The sequence below is a fragment of the Balaenoptera ricei genome, chromosome 11 (assembly GCF_028023285.1).
Source record: "Balaenoptera ricei isolate mBalRic1 chromosome 11, mBalRic1.hap2, whole genome shotgun sequence".
Taxonomy (NCBI): domain Eukaryota; kingdom Metazoa; phylum Chordata; class Mammalia; order Artiodactyla; family Balaenopteridae; genus Balaenoptera; species Balaenoptera ricei.
In genome coordinates, this window is record NC_082649.1 from 64972929 (window position 1) to 64986821 (window position 13893).

Genomic DNA, 13893 nt, shown 5'->3' on the forward strand with positions numbered 1-13893 from the left:
TTCATTTTTAAAGCTTATCTTTATCATAGACATCATAATAAAAATAGGGAAGCAAAGTGAGCTGGCTGTTAAAGGGTAAGCACAATGTGCTGATGAGTGCCTATCGTCAGGACTCTGCCCTGCAGAAACTGAGGGGGGTCTTTCTATCACATACTCCCAAAGAAGCTTATTAACTAACACAACAGTCTGTGATTTATTTGTTCATTATGTTAGTATGATTTCCTTAATTTATTATGCTTGTTATACTTAAAAACAGAAAAGTAATGCAGGAAACATTTTCCACACTTGTGGGGGAATAAAAATCAGAAAATGGCAGGATAAAAGCTCTTATTTATTCTGATTTTTGTTTTTGTTTTTCCCTGGAGCTCTCTTAAGTTCTCCTAAGGATGAAATAATAACAAGCCTACTATTTAGGTAGTGCTTTAAGCGTTTGGGCCAATTGTGTGTATGTGTTTTTTTAATTCCAAAATGAGATTGTGAATGGGCAAATGATAACAAATGAGATTATAGAACACTTTTTCTAGGTGATTTCAGAAACAGTTTATCTGTTTAGCTTTAAATCTGAAGCTTTACATTGGCTTTTGTTTAGTGTAGCTTTTTGACTAGAACTGTCCTCAGATGTTTCGTGTATTTAGAGAGAGATCAGCAAGAAAAAAGGGCCCAAGGCAGGAGCGTGACTGGAGCAGAGAACGGACAGGGAGTGAGAGCTGTGTTCAGAGAGGCTGCTGGACCCACATCGTGCAGGGCTTTAGAGGCTTTGTCTTTTACTTTAACTGTTAAGGGAAACTATTGGGGTTTGAGTAGAGGATTGTCATGGTAAGACAGGATCACTCTGACAGTGATGTAGAGAATATGCCAAAGGTGAGCAGGGGAGGATGCAAGGAGGAGCTAGGAGCAGTTGTAGTACTAAATCTGGATGGGAGGTGATGTTGCCTGGGACCAGGGTGGTAGCTGACGGTGATGAAAAATGGTCAGGTTCTAGATATGTTTTGAAAGTGGAGCTAAAAGGATTTTCTGACAAATTGTACATGGGGAATGAAGGAGGGTTGAGTATGACTTAAGATTTTTGGCCAGAGTAAGTGGAAGGAAACTATGCATTGTGGTGGGGAAGAGCCGAGGTGGAAGGCAGGCCAGAGTGTCCGGACTTCTATTTGGACATGTTAAGCTTGAGATTTCTGTAAATATCCAAGTAGAGATTGTCAAGAAGACATAGATTAATGGAACTGGAGTTTAGGAGAGAAGTCCATGTTGGAGACATAAATTTTTTTTTTTTTTTGAGACATAAATTTCAAAGTCCTCAGGGTATAGATGGCATTTAAAGCCATGAAGTGGGATGAGATCATCAAAGGAAGAAATGTATATAGAGAAGAAAAAGGTGTGGAGAAAGAAGACAGCCTGAAGGGGGTTCTAGATAGTGAATAAATGCTAGAGCCATGGACTACAGGCCTCAGGACAAAGGACTTCTGAAGTGGGGGAACCAAAGTAAGTGAACTGAGAGGACGAGTCATATAGAGTTACTCTAAGATTTGAAGTTGGAAAAATGAACCAGCAAAGGCAAGTGAGGAAGAGAAGAACCAGCCAAGTGAGAGCAGTGTCCCAGAAGCAAATGAAAATAAGGTTTCCAAGCAGAGGGTCTCATCAGCTGATAATGCTGCTGGTTGTTTAAAAATGACCATTAGAGAGGGAGGTTATGTTCCTGTTCCCCCAACTCCTCCCCAAATGGGGGCTGTTACCAAATGCTGGGAAGAAAGATTTTGGAGAAGGTGGGAGCACCTTCAAGCAATGTCCTTGAGTGTGTGAGGGGTGGGGTGTAGTACACAGGTCGAAGGCCGGACACAGACAGCTTGTCCACCATCCAGCTCATCTGCCATAGTAGAAAGGAAGCAGCTATGGTGGACGTGGAGGCTAGTAGGTAGATAGATGTGGTGGGAGCCTGTGGATGGCTTTTATTTTCACAGTGAAATTGGAAGCAGTGCCATTAGCTGAGTCACTAATTGATAAAAGATTAGAAGTAAATACATCGACATTTTAAAAGTTGTGTCATGCTGGTGGGATTCTGCATGATTTTTATTTTTCTTTCGTTCCTTCCATGCTTTTGGATGGATATTCATCTTGTAATAAGAAGAAAATGATTCATAAAACAGACATATTCCATGCTATACTCAGTTCTCTCAGAGGCAGACTCCATGTCTGATTCATCTTTGTGCCCTGCTCCAAATAGATAATTTGGGTGAATGAATGAGTAAATACGGCTTTGGAGTCTTCTCTAGTACTGTGGTTTTAAAGGATTGTGAATTGGGAGCTCAAGATGACTCATTATTAAGTCTGATGATACCAGGTGATAGAGAGGGATGAATCATAAGAAATTCATATTGCTAGTATCATTTGGTACCACTATTTTGAAAATTATTTGGCATTTCCTTATGGATTTACCAGGCCTTCCCCTCTGCATACCCAATACGTTTATACCAGGAGGTTTTTCAAAAATGTTCACGGCACCACTGTTAGAGCAAACTCTGAGCACCGCGAGTTCCATCAGCAGAAGAATTAGGGCTGTTGTGATACGGTCCTTATAGATTGCACACAACACTGAAGAGGACCGAACTACTGCTTCATGCAGTGCAAGGATGGCTCTTAGGTACTTACTGGGGGCATAAACAAGGACTTGAAGTTTATTAAGAGTGTTGTGCCATTTTTATAAAACTCAAAAGCAAGCTTTGTGTTTTCAAGTCATGGTTGCATATAATGAAACTAAGAAGACAGGGGAATCGTCTCCACAGGGCTTCTGGGCAAGAAGGCAGTTGGATGGGATGAAGAAGGAACAGATATTAGATTGAGGGCATTGATACTGTTCGCAAGTTGGAGGTAGGTTTATAGATATTTGTTTTATTATGCTCTTATGCTTTATAATGGATGAATCAAATTATATTAAGCAAAATGTTTTGTATAGGAAATAACCATAGGGTAAACCCAAACCTATGAGGAGGAGAGAGATACATTCTGTTTCTGAATGATCTTTAATTTACAGTTTGATCTGTAAATCTTTATATACTTAGCAACTGTTATTTGTAATTATAATTATGCATATAATATAAACTTCAGTAGCTTAGTCTTTTTCCCCCCTTTTTTCCATTTCTTACTGGAAGGTTAATCTATTTTAAATGTATAAGTCTTTCATTCAAAGATTTTTTTGTGATGTGGTTAATATTTAATTCTTTACTTTCAGAAAGTGGTTGAGACTATGTGGGAAAGGAAATCATATTATTTAAATAGAAACACTGTAATGAACCACTTAAACACACTGACTGTATGTCATTATAGGGTTACTGACTTGACAGAACTTCACAATCAGTACTAAAGGCTTGTGAATATTCATGAGAACCAAAAATTTTGCATATTCTCTATCCTTTTTATTTTCTAAAGGCAGAGTCATTCTTACTAGGGTAGATAGATTCAAATTTCATCTGAAAATAATACATATGATTTTGCAATATGTTATATTTTTCTTAATGTAGTTAAGTTATTACTATGCACTCATGTTCTATTAATGGAAAATACTTTGATTGGATTCTCATCTCGAGGAGGAGTTGTTTCAGAGCTGGTGTCCGCTATTATGTAAGAGGTGAGATTAATTTTGTCAGCACAATTTGGTACTGGGTTATATCTATCTCTAATTAATGTTTGGCTCATGGTAACATGAATGTAACCTTTTGTATTTTATTTGTTTCATCATTTGATAGCCTCGCTAAATATTTATCTCCTGCTTCATTATGATAATTAGGTAGGTCTTCTGTGCTTTACTCCAGCTACTGTAGTTACATTGCAGATGTTAATGAGACTCTGTAGGCTGCTTCTTACTGCTTTAAGAGGAATTGATCATGTTATTTGCTGGATGTCTGAAAGCGTAGCTGAACTCACTATAGTTTTCAATAACCTAAAACTCATATCAGAAAGTATTTTCTTTTATTGCTCTTGGTTTCTTTGCATGTATAAAGCTAGACATTTGACCTTATGCCTTCAACTTTGAAGATTTACATTTGAGCATTCTTTAGGCTTTGTGCTAGCAACACGCTAATTTGCTTAAACCAAGCTTTTAAAATCTGTATTAGAAGTTACTGTCATTATGAAAATGAGTTTCCTGAACTCTTTTTTTTTTTTTTTTAAGCCAGAGTATATCAGAATAAGATCCTATGGACCCTTAGGTAAATCATAGAAGTTTTGGGCCAGGAAGTTGTAAAAGTCATTTGGTTAATCTCCTTTAGTATAGGTGATATAGCAGAGGAAGAAAGACATTTAGGCCAGGTGAGTGACCTGGCCAAGATCACACAACCAGGATTAGAGTTAGCAATGCCCTTGTATCTGGATTTTCTTGGATGGAGTCATATTTTTTAATTAAAAGTTTTGAATTGGTAATGCAGTCACATAGATCAGGTATCAAAGGTATAAAAAGATATGCAGTTAAAAAATATTTCTCATTTCTGACTTTATCTGCTGCATCTTACCTCTCGACCAGCTGATCTGTTGTTAGTTTCTTACTTATCCTTCAGATAATTTTTATGCTATTCCAAGTATGTTCTCCTTCTTTTGCAGACAGTGGTTGTATACTGTGTACATTTTCTTGCACCTTGGGTTTTTTTAACTTAATATATATTAGAAATCCCTTCATAAAGATGTCTCGTACGCTCACTTGCTCTCACACACCCACACAATCTCACTCTTATTCTCAATCTCACTTTTTAAAATAACTACATATTATTCCTTAATGGGAATTCTGGACAGAACCAAGTATAGCCCATGCTTCTGACAAGTAATTTTAGAACGTACTGAGAAGGCATTTTATTGCTGATTTGACTCATAATTTTTTTCCCTTCTGTTAATATGTTAACAGAAACACTGATATTATATGTTACACCTCAAAATGTTACATGTTTTAGAAGTATGTCAGATAGAAAGGATGTTAAGAAATATTTGAGATCATTAAAAATCTGTTTTTTTTTTTTCTTTCTTTCCTAATAATTTGAGTCAGGGACTCACTTGAAAGTTGCCTTTGCTTAGCAAGCTTTTCTTAGTAAAGATAATGTAAACAAGATAGTAAGGTAATGCTTCAAACATTTGAAAGAACTAACCAAGTCAAGGCTAAATATTTAAGAGCAGTGCTTTTCAAATTAGTTTTTTTTGGGTATATTCATGGAGTTGTAGAAATTGTAGGATCATATACAGTTTTTGTGCTTTCATTTTGATAATTAAAATTGTAAGCATCTGCTGGACCATTTGCATCATTATAACAAAATACTGTTAACTAATGGCCCACATTTGCATTTAATATTGTGTTTAATGGTTTTAACCTCCAAAATTGGGATCTTTGGATATACTGTGAGAGGTTTTTGAGAACTTGTTTTTTCTTTAAAATATGTCCAAAATTTGAGAAACACTGTTTTAGAGGAATTGTGTATATATAAACAATTGATATATTAAACAGCAGCCAACATTATTTGTTTGTTAATAGGTCGTTAATACTCCCTTTAAGCCTGTTTAAATGAGTGAGCTTTGTTAGCTTTCTGATGGTGGACTATGCATTTGTTTGAAATTTAGTTTTATAAGTACTTTTCCACTAATTTGAACTGACTTAATTCTCTTCAAGTTAGAGTGAATTAGTGAGTTTCTGATGTTTTTCTTATGTAATAAATATAGTTAATTTTTTTCCAATTCAGGAATTGATTCTGAAGGCCACGCGGCTAACTTCGTAGAAACAGAACAAATTGTGCACTACGATGGGAGCAGAGCTTCATTTGTACAGGCAAGTTAACGCGTCTGTTAGGCAGCCAGTTGGTCTTTTCTACTTGGATTGTAATTTCCTGACATATTGTTGAAATTTCTCTCCTTTTTAAAGTAATATCATTGTCTACAATATGGAAAAAGTTCACCCAAAACAAGGATATTCCATTAACCTGGCACTCAGCTGCTGAGGTTTTCTGCCCTTGAATTAAATCCCTAAAGGAGAGGGTAGGGTCGGAGGTGCAAGGGTTACAGAAATGGAGCCATTGGTCTGCTTAACCCCTTAGACTTCTTCAGGACAGTGATGACAGGACAAGCAGCTGGCTTATGCCTGACTTTACCTGCCTTGCATTCATTGTGACATAATATCTGAGTTGTGGATCACTTACTGCTCCAGAGTATTAATCGCTAAAAATATTTTTCAGTTCATAAACATATTCTTTCGAGAATGAATAAAGCAATTTCTAGTTTTATTATAATGCCAAATTATATACCAGACGTAACTTGGTAATTTTTACTTGTAGATAAAAATTGATTTATTTTAGAATTTAGGAGAAACACAGCACAACTGTCTACTACACAAGTGCATGTGTATAAAATCAGAAAAAGTCCTTTCCAAATGTATGCCCCAAAATATGAATTTTAGGAGCCGGTATGCATGGATTTCTTTCATAGTTAGTAGATCACATTTTTATTTTTTCTTTTGTGGTCATTGATATTGTATATACCCCTGACAATAAGCTGAGAAAAACAAGTTTGTGTGTATGTTTCTTTTTATATATCTTTTTTTTTCTTTTAGACTCGAGGATCAATACCACTGTACTGGTCTCAAAGACCAAATCTCAAGTACAAACCACTGCCACTGATCAACAAAGTAGCAAATCATGTGTGTATCTTCCATGCTTTTTTCATTGGCTATAAATAGAAGCTTAGTGGCATTATAGTTTGTGTATAGAGCGTGTATTTATTTCTCATAAGTCAGACTTCAACATCTTTGAGGCCTTTCTCCTTGGTTCTGGCACTTAGTGAGCTTCTAAACCAAAGGACTGTGTATATGGCATGTTAGAAATGTGGAAAAACAAACTGAATGACTTGGTAAATTTTGATTTTAGAGATCTCAGTAAGATTTGCAGTCTTACACTGTTTAGAATATTTAGTGTATTCTATTTGACATGCTCAGAAATAAAATAGTAATATTGTAACTCAGAGTAGAATGGCTTATAATTACTACTCACTACATAGTATTTAGAATATCTAGAAGACATAGTCCATCTTAATGTCATTCTCTTGAATATAGAGATAGGACATTTAAGGAGATACTTTTTAACATCTTATAAATATTCTTATAATGTAATCTGGTAAAGTATGTAACTCTTTTTTTTCCCCTCTCTAGATGGATGGTTTCCAAAGGCATTTTGATTCACAAATAATTATTTATGGAAAACAAGTCATAATCAATCTGGTATGTTTCTTAGATTTTGGGGGGAATAAAACTTTAGCATCTTTTTTTTTTTTTAACAAAGTTTACCATTTTAACATTTTTAAGTGTGCAATTCAGTGGCATTAAATATTTTACAGTGTTGTGCAACCATCACCACTGACCATTTCCAGAACTTTTCATCATACCAGACAGAAACTCAGTATCCATTAAACAGTAACTTCCTATTATCCCTCTTACCTCAGCCCCTGGTAACTCTATTCTACTTTGTGTCTCTATAAATTTGTCTATTCTAGGTATCCCATATAAATTGTATTGTGTAATATTTGTTCCTTTGTATCTTATTTCCCTAAGCAGAATGTTTTTGTTTATGTGGCTCCAAGTTACTTTGTAGTGTCCTTTCATTTTAACTTGAAGGACTCTCTGTAGCATTTCTGGTAGGGCAGGTCTAGGGATAATGAACTCCCTCAGCTTTTGTTTATCCAAGAATGTCTTAATTTCTGTCTCATTTTTGAAGGACAGTTTTGCCAGATATAGAATTCTTGGTTGACAGTTCTTTTCTTTCAGTACTTTAAATATATCATCCCATTGCCTTCTAGCCTCCAAGGTTTCTGAAGAGAAATTGGCATATAATTCTATTCAGAATCCCTTGTATGTGATGAGTCCTTTCTCTCTTGCTGCTTTCAAGATCCTCTCTTTGTCATTAAGTAGTTTGATTATAATGTGATTGGTGTGTTTCTTTGAGTTCGTCATATCTGGGGATTGGGCACTTCTTGGATTTGAAGATCTGTATCGTTCATCAAATTTGGGAAGGTTTTTTGCCATTTTCTCTTTAAATAATCTCTCTGCCCCTTTCTCTCTCTCTTTTTCTGGGACTCCCATAATGAATATGTTGTCTACTTGATGGTATCCCAGAAGTCCCCCAGGCTCCGTTCAATTTTCCGATTCTTTTTTCTTTCTGCTGCTTCAACTTGATTATTTCTTTTGTCCTATACAAGTTTGCTGATTCTTCTTTCTTCCTGCTCAAATGTGCTGTTGAACTCCTCTAGTGAATTTTTAATTTCCATTTTGTACTTCTGAGCTCCAGACTTACCATGTCATTTCTTTGAATACTTTCTTTGTTGATATTCTCATTTTTTTCATATACAGTTTTCCTGATTTCCTTTAGTTCTTTGTCCATGCTTTCTTTTAGCTCTGAGCATATTTAAGACAGTTGTTGTGAAAGCTTTTTGTTATTTATTTATTTATTTTTGGCTGCATTGGGACTTTGTTACTGGGCGCCGGCTTTCTTTAGTTGCGGCGAGCGGGAGCTGCTCTTCGTTGTGGTGCATGGGCTTCTCATTGTAGTGGCTTTTCTTGTTGTGGAGCATGGGCTCTAGGCGCGCGGGCTCAGTAGTTGTTACTCAAGGGCTCTAGAGCACAGGCTCAGTAGTTGTGGCGCACGGGCTTAGTTGCTCTGAGGCATGTGGGATCTTCCTGGACCAGGGCTCGAAGCTGTGTCCCCTGCATTGGCAGGCTGATTCTTAACCACTGTGTCACCAGGGAAGTCCTATTTATTTATTTATTAATTTGGCCACGCCACACAGCTTTCAGGATCTTAGTTCCCCAACGAGGGATGGAACCCAGGCTGCGCCAAGTCCTAACCACTGGACCACCAGGGAATTCCCTGAAAGCTTTTTATAAATAAGGCTTCTGCAGGGATGGTTTCTATCAATTCATCCTTTCCCATTGAATAAGCCTTGTCTTCCTGTGTTTTTTTGTATGCCTTATGATTTTGTTGTTGTTCTTGAAAACTGGGCATTGGATGTTTATAATGTAGTAACTCTGGAAGTCAGATTCTCCTTTCCCAGGGGTTTGCTGTTGTTTTGTTTTGTTTGTGTTTTGATTATTGAATGCTGTAGTAATCTATTTGTTTTGAGACTTTTCCAAACTATTTTTTTTAAAATTTTTTCTGCCTTTATTTATTTTATTTTTTAAATTTTTAAATGTATTTATTTATGGCTGTGTTGGGTCTTCATTTCTGTGCGAGGGCTTTGTCTAGTTGTGGCAAGTGGGGGCCACTCTTCATCGTGGTGCACGGGCCTCTCACTGTCGCGGCCTCTCTTTTTGCAGAGCACAGGCTCCAGACGTGCAGGCTCAGTAGTTGTGGCTCACGGGCCTAGTTGCTCCGTGGCACGTGGGATCTTCCCAGACCAGGGCTCGAACCTGTGTCTCCTGCATTAGCAGGCAGATTCTCAACCACTGCGCTACCAGGGAAGCCCCTCCAAACTATTTTTGCAAAGACTGTTCCTTGTTGTGTATGCTCACTGAAGTCTCCGTTCTTTTAGCTTGTGTTCAGCTAATGTTTTGACAGAAATTTCCTTGAATACAAGGAACTGAAATAGACAAAGAAAAAAACAAAAAAGAGAGAACAACCCCATCTCCTAATCTCTGCAGGCTGCTTCTGTGTTGGAGCAGTCCTTCACTTATTTACTTAGGCTTGCTCTGAACTGCAGGGATTAGCCTGAGGTGAAAGCTTAAGGTCTTTTCAGGACTTTTCTGAGCGTGCATCTTGCTTGGGTATGCATACGGCTGTCTAAAACCCTCCATATACGTGGCTGCTTTTGAGTATCCTAATTTCTCAAAGAGTGTCACCCCAGCTGCTTCTGCAGGCTTTACATGGTCTATTTTATGTCTCCACCTGAAATATCTTGCCCTAGGCGTCTTGGTTTATAGTCCTCTTGTAGCTTATATGAGCAGTGTGCAAATAAGGTCTGGTCTGCTCTTCCGATTTGTGGAGGGGGGCTGAGAACTGTGTTGCCGCTGCCAAAGCTAAGATCGTCATTGCACTGGGGAAAGGATGAGTGAGATAAGGGCAAGAAAAATGCTACAGAATTGTCCTGCAATTTGGAGGTTGGCTTTATCTTGATTGGACATTTGTTTGGTTGCTATAAACCTTTGATTGTTTTCTAGAGCTCCTACAAAGTTGGTTTGACAGCTTCTCTTTTTTCTGATGTTTTTGTGAGGGTATAAGAGCTTAAAGCTTCCTAGTCTGCCATTTTGCTGATGTCACTCTGTCCTTTTAATTAAACTTAAAAGAAAGCTATGGTGGGACTTCCCTGGTGGCACAGTGGTTAAGAATCTGCCTGCCAATGCAGGGGACATGGGTTTGAGCCCTGGTCCGGGAAGATCCCATATGCCGCGGAGCAACTAAGCCCATGCGCCACAACTACCGAGCCTGTGCTCTAGAGCCCATGAGCCACAACTACTGAGCCCACATGCCACAGCTACTGAAGCCCGGGTGCTTAGAGCCCGTGCTGCACAACAAGAGAAGCCACTGCAACGAGAAGCCCGCGCACTGTAATGAAGAGTAAGTAGCCCCTGCTCGCTGCAGCTAGAGAAAGCCCGCGTGGAGCAATGAAGACCCAATGCAGCCATAAATAAATAAACAAACAAACAAATATTTAAAAAAAAAGAAAGCAAGCTGTGGTGTTTTTAATTTTTTACAGGTTAATCAGAAGGGCTCAGAGAAGCCACTTGAACAGGCGTTTGCAACAATGGTGTCTTCCTTGGCAAATGGAATGATCAGGTACCTCACTAGAAATCTGTTGTAGGTCTTTTCAGAGTAGATGTGCAGTGCATATATACGTAAGTACATAGATCTCTCTAGATGTATTTCAGTTTGTTTTCAAAGCATGATTTTGTTAGCTTGAAATTTTCTCTGGCATAATTCATGTTGCAGAATAACTTCTTAACAGTTGAATTTTAATTTGAATTTTGTAAAAGTTTAGTCCTTGATTAAAATCCTCTCCTTGAGGCTTTGTGTCGCTCTGCCCATTGGGGCTGGAATTTCAGTTACTCATGATTGTTTGGTGTGGTCTGCCTGGTCCTGACCACCACACGAGCTGGAGCAATTCACTGTTGCATGGCGGCCTCGTCTGGAGCAGCAGCTTGCCCCTCCTGTAAGGCACCAGGCCACAGTTACAAATTCTGCGTAGCCTTGTCAGAAGAGGGGGGATCCTAAAACATAAACAGTTGCCCTGTGGAAGTGTGCAGGGTAATGAGTCAGCCTGTTTGGAGCTTCTGCATCAGGAAACCGGGGTAGGAGGTGGGGGTATACTGTGGTAGCAAGTGGTCACAGGCATTGGGGGAAGACTTTAAAAGAAATGGTACTCGGTTATTTGGGGAGAATTTTTTTTTAACCTACGGAAAATTTTAAACATACACAAAAATAGAAAGAGATAATGAACCTTTGGGGAAGAATTTAAGTCTGTTGTCCAACTCAAAAACTCTAGCAAATTTATCAGACCCTTACTCCATGCCCATTTCTGCCTTCTCATAGTGGAACCTCCCCAAACACACTTGGATGAGTCAAAGAAGTGATTCCTATCCAGGATGTGCCTCAAAATCCTCAGAGGAATTACTCAGAATATACCTAAGACCTGAAAAATCAGAATCACTGGGTTTAGAGTCCAACATGTCTATTCTGGAAAAAGTTTATCTGCTGTCTCCTTTGTACACCCCTGGTTAAGCCCCTGTCTGTGCTTCAGAGGGTTTCTGTAGGTATACTCACCTCCAGAGTTGCCTCTAGTGTTTGTAGCAGCACCTAACTTTGAGAACTTGAGGCATAAGTCAGAGTCTAAAGTTATGCCCTTGGTGTTCCAGGGCACTTGGAGGATACATACTGCTAAGGAATAAACACCCTAAAGCTATTGTTACCAAAATATAATGATGTAAGACATTCTTAGAAGATACAAATGTAATTTTAGAAGGATACAAGCTTAAGAATGCAAATGCATTTATGTGCTAGTGAGCCACTTAAATTCTTCAGGCGAGTCTAGAGCTATGGTCAGAGCACTCCAAAAATAACTATTACACCACCACTTCTAATGGAGCTGCCTTTGAAAATGCTTCCCCCAACTCCCAGTCTTCCCAAAGTCTGGCCTCACAGTTGGCTAACTTCTGTTTTTATACTAATTTCTAAGTACCCCGTTCTCCCCTGAGATAACCATGGAGGTGATAGAAGCCCCTCTCTTGACCTGCTGGAAGCCCACCCTACATTGATGTCCCTTCAGCCATTGGAGCCAAGGCTCCGTGAGAACAGACACCTAATCTGAATTTTACTCAGTAGATGAGAGTGTAATGTTCTTCTAGTCCTCCTCCTTTATGACTTGACTTGATCCCTGAATAGGAAGTTGGGTAGAAGTGGAATGTGTGAGAATCTCTATGTACCCTGGTGCCCAGGTTCTCTTCATTCTTTCTTCCTCTCTTGACTTTCGGGAGTTGGTTAATGATTTTTCCCCCTCTCAAGGGGCAACATTTTCCAGCTCATAGTAGGACACCTTCCCTGTTAGATGTGTTCTAACTTTGAGATTTATACCTCTTAAATATTAGATAGCTGAAAACAGCCCATTACAGATTGATGGACAAGAAAATTCTCTCTACCACATGTATGTGTGATGTATGGATAGTAATAATGAATATTTTGGTAGGATGAACAGTAACTAACCAGAGTGGGGACCATCCTGCTTCTGTTCTTCTCACAGCCCCTAATACACAACAGACAGTCCAGTCCTCCTTGGACTGAATCGAATTTGACCATTTTGAACATCTTAATTGATCTGAAAATCAAAAAGAGACCCTATTCTTTGTACATGGGAGTAGAGAATAAATATACAGTAGATATTCAGTTGGACAAGACTACTTTATATTAACATGCCTGACTGCTGTACCTGAGCGCACTTCTGTAGCATTTCACTGGGCTTCTTTACTCCTATCTGAGGGCCTCTAGAAAAACGTGAAGATAGAAGAGTGTGTGTGTGTATTTTTTTCCTTCAGTAGATATGAGCATGAGAAGGTGGGTGTGTCTGTGCATGCCTGCATTCATGTGTATATGTATAGTGGTAAACCCAGAGTGAAGGAGGCTCTACTATTCCCAGGTGATACGTATGTAGAGAAGAGGATCAGCTTATGAAGGTATTATTAACAGAAAGAAAATGAATAATCTTCAGTCACTTTCTGAATATCTTTTCTTTTGGTAGATATATTGCCTTTGACTTCCATAAGGAATGTAAAAATATGAGATGGGATCGACTAAGTATTTTATTGGATCAAGTAGCAGAAATGCAAGATGAATTAAGGTAAGCTATGTTATTTCCCTACAGAGGTTGAGGGATGAGGTAGGTGCATATGTTAATCATGTATATTATGCATTATCTAACAGACTTACAGATATAGTTCACTAGGTTGATAGCACTTGTCTATACTCTCATTTGTAGTTTTTTTTTTTTCCCCTGAAAGATGAGACTTGGTGATTTTTAAATATTTAAAAATTCTTTAAAATGACCCAAGTCCAGGTATTTTCATATTTTTATGTATTCTACGCATTTACAAATTTATATATAATTGAAGTTAGTTTGCTACTGTTTTATGTTCAGTTGTTTCCACTAAACATTTTATCACATTTTGTCATTAGCCTACCAAGTCTTTGTAATGATAGCATTTAATGGCTTTTCTGTGTTCCATTTTGTCATAGTACAGTTTCAGTTAAATGCTTTTCTTCGCATCGGGCATCTGGTTTGTTTCCTTTTCTCTTCCTACCATGAAAGATTGTGCTGAAGTGAATCACTCTCGGTATAAATATGTTTTTACTTCTGTTAAACTGTTTCCTGAAATAAATTCTTGGGGGTAGGATAATGGAT

General features: G+C 38.1%; 1 protein-coding gene across 2 annotated transcripts in view; it reads left to right on the forward strand.

Annotated features, from left to right (window-relative positions):
• SACM1L (SAC1 like phosphatidylinositide phosphatase) overlaps nucleotides 1-13893 on the forward strand; it is a 58422-nt gene that overhangs the window by 33075 nt on the left and 11454 nt on the right. For both annotated transcript variants that reach the window (XM_059939419.1, XM_059939420.1), the window contains 6 exons: nucleotides 3521-3622; nucleotides 5712-5797; nucleotides 6575-6661; nucleotides 7169-7237; nucleotides 10702-10781; nucleotides 13234-13332. In XM_059939419.1, the coding sequence (XP_059795402.1) occupies nucleotides 3521-3622; nucleotides 5712-5797; nucleotides 6575-6661; nucleotides 7169-7237; nucleotides 10702-10781; nucleotides 13234-13332 (523 nt within the window). The remainder of the gene's footprint in view (nucleotides 1-3520; nucleotides 3623-5711; nucleotides 5798-6574; nucleotides 6662-7168; nucleotides 7238-10701; nucleotides 10782-13233; nucleotides 13333-13893) is intronic.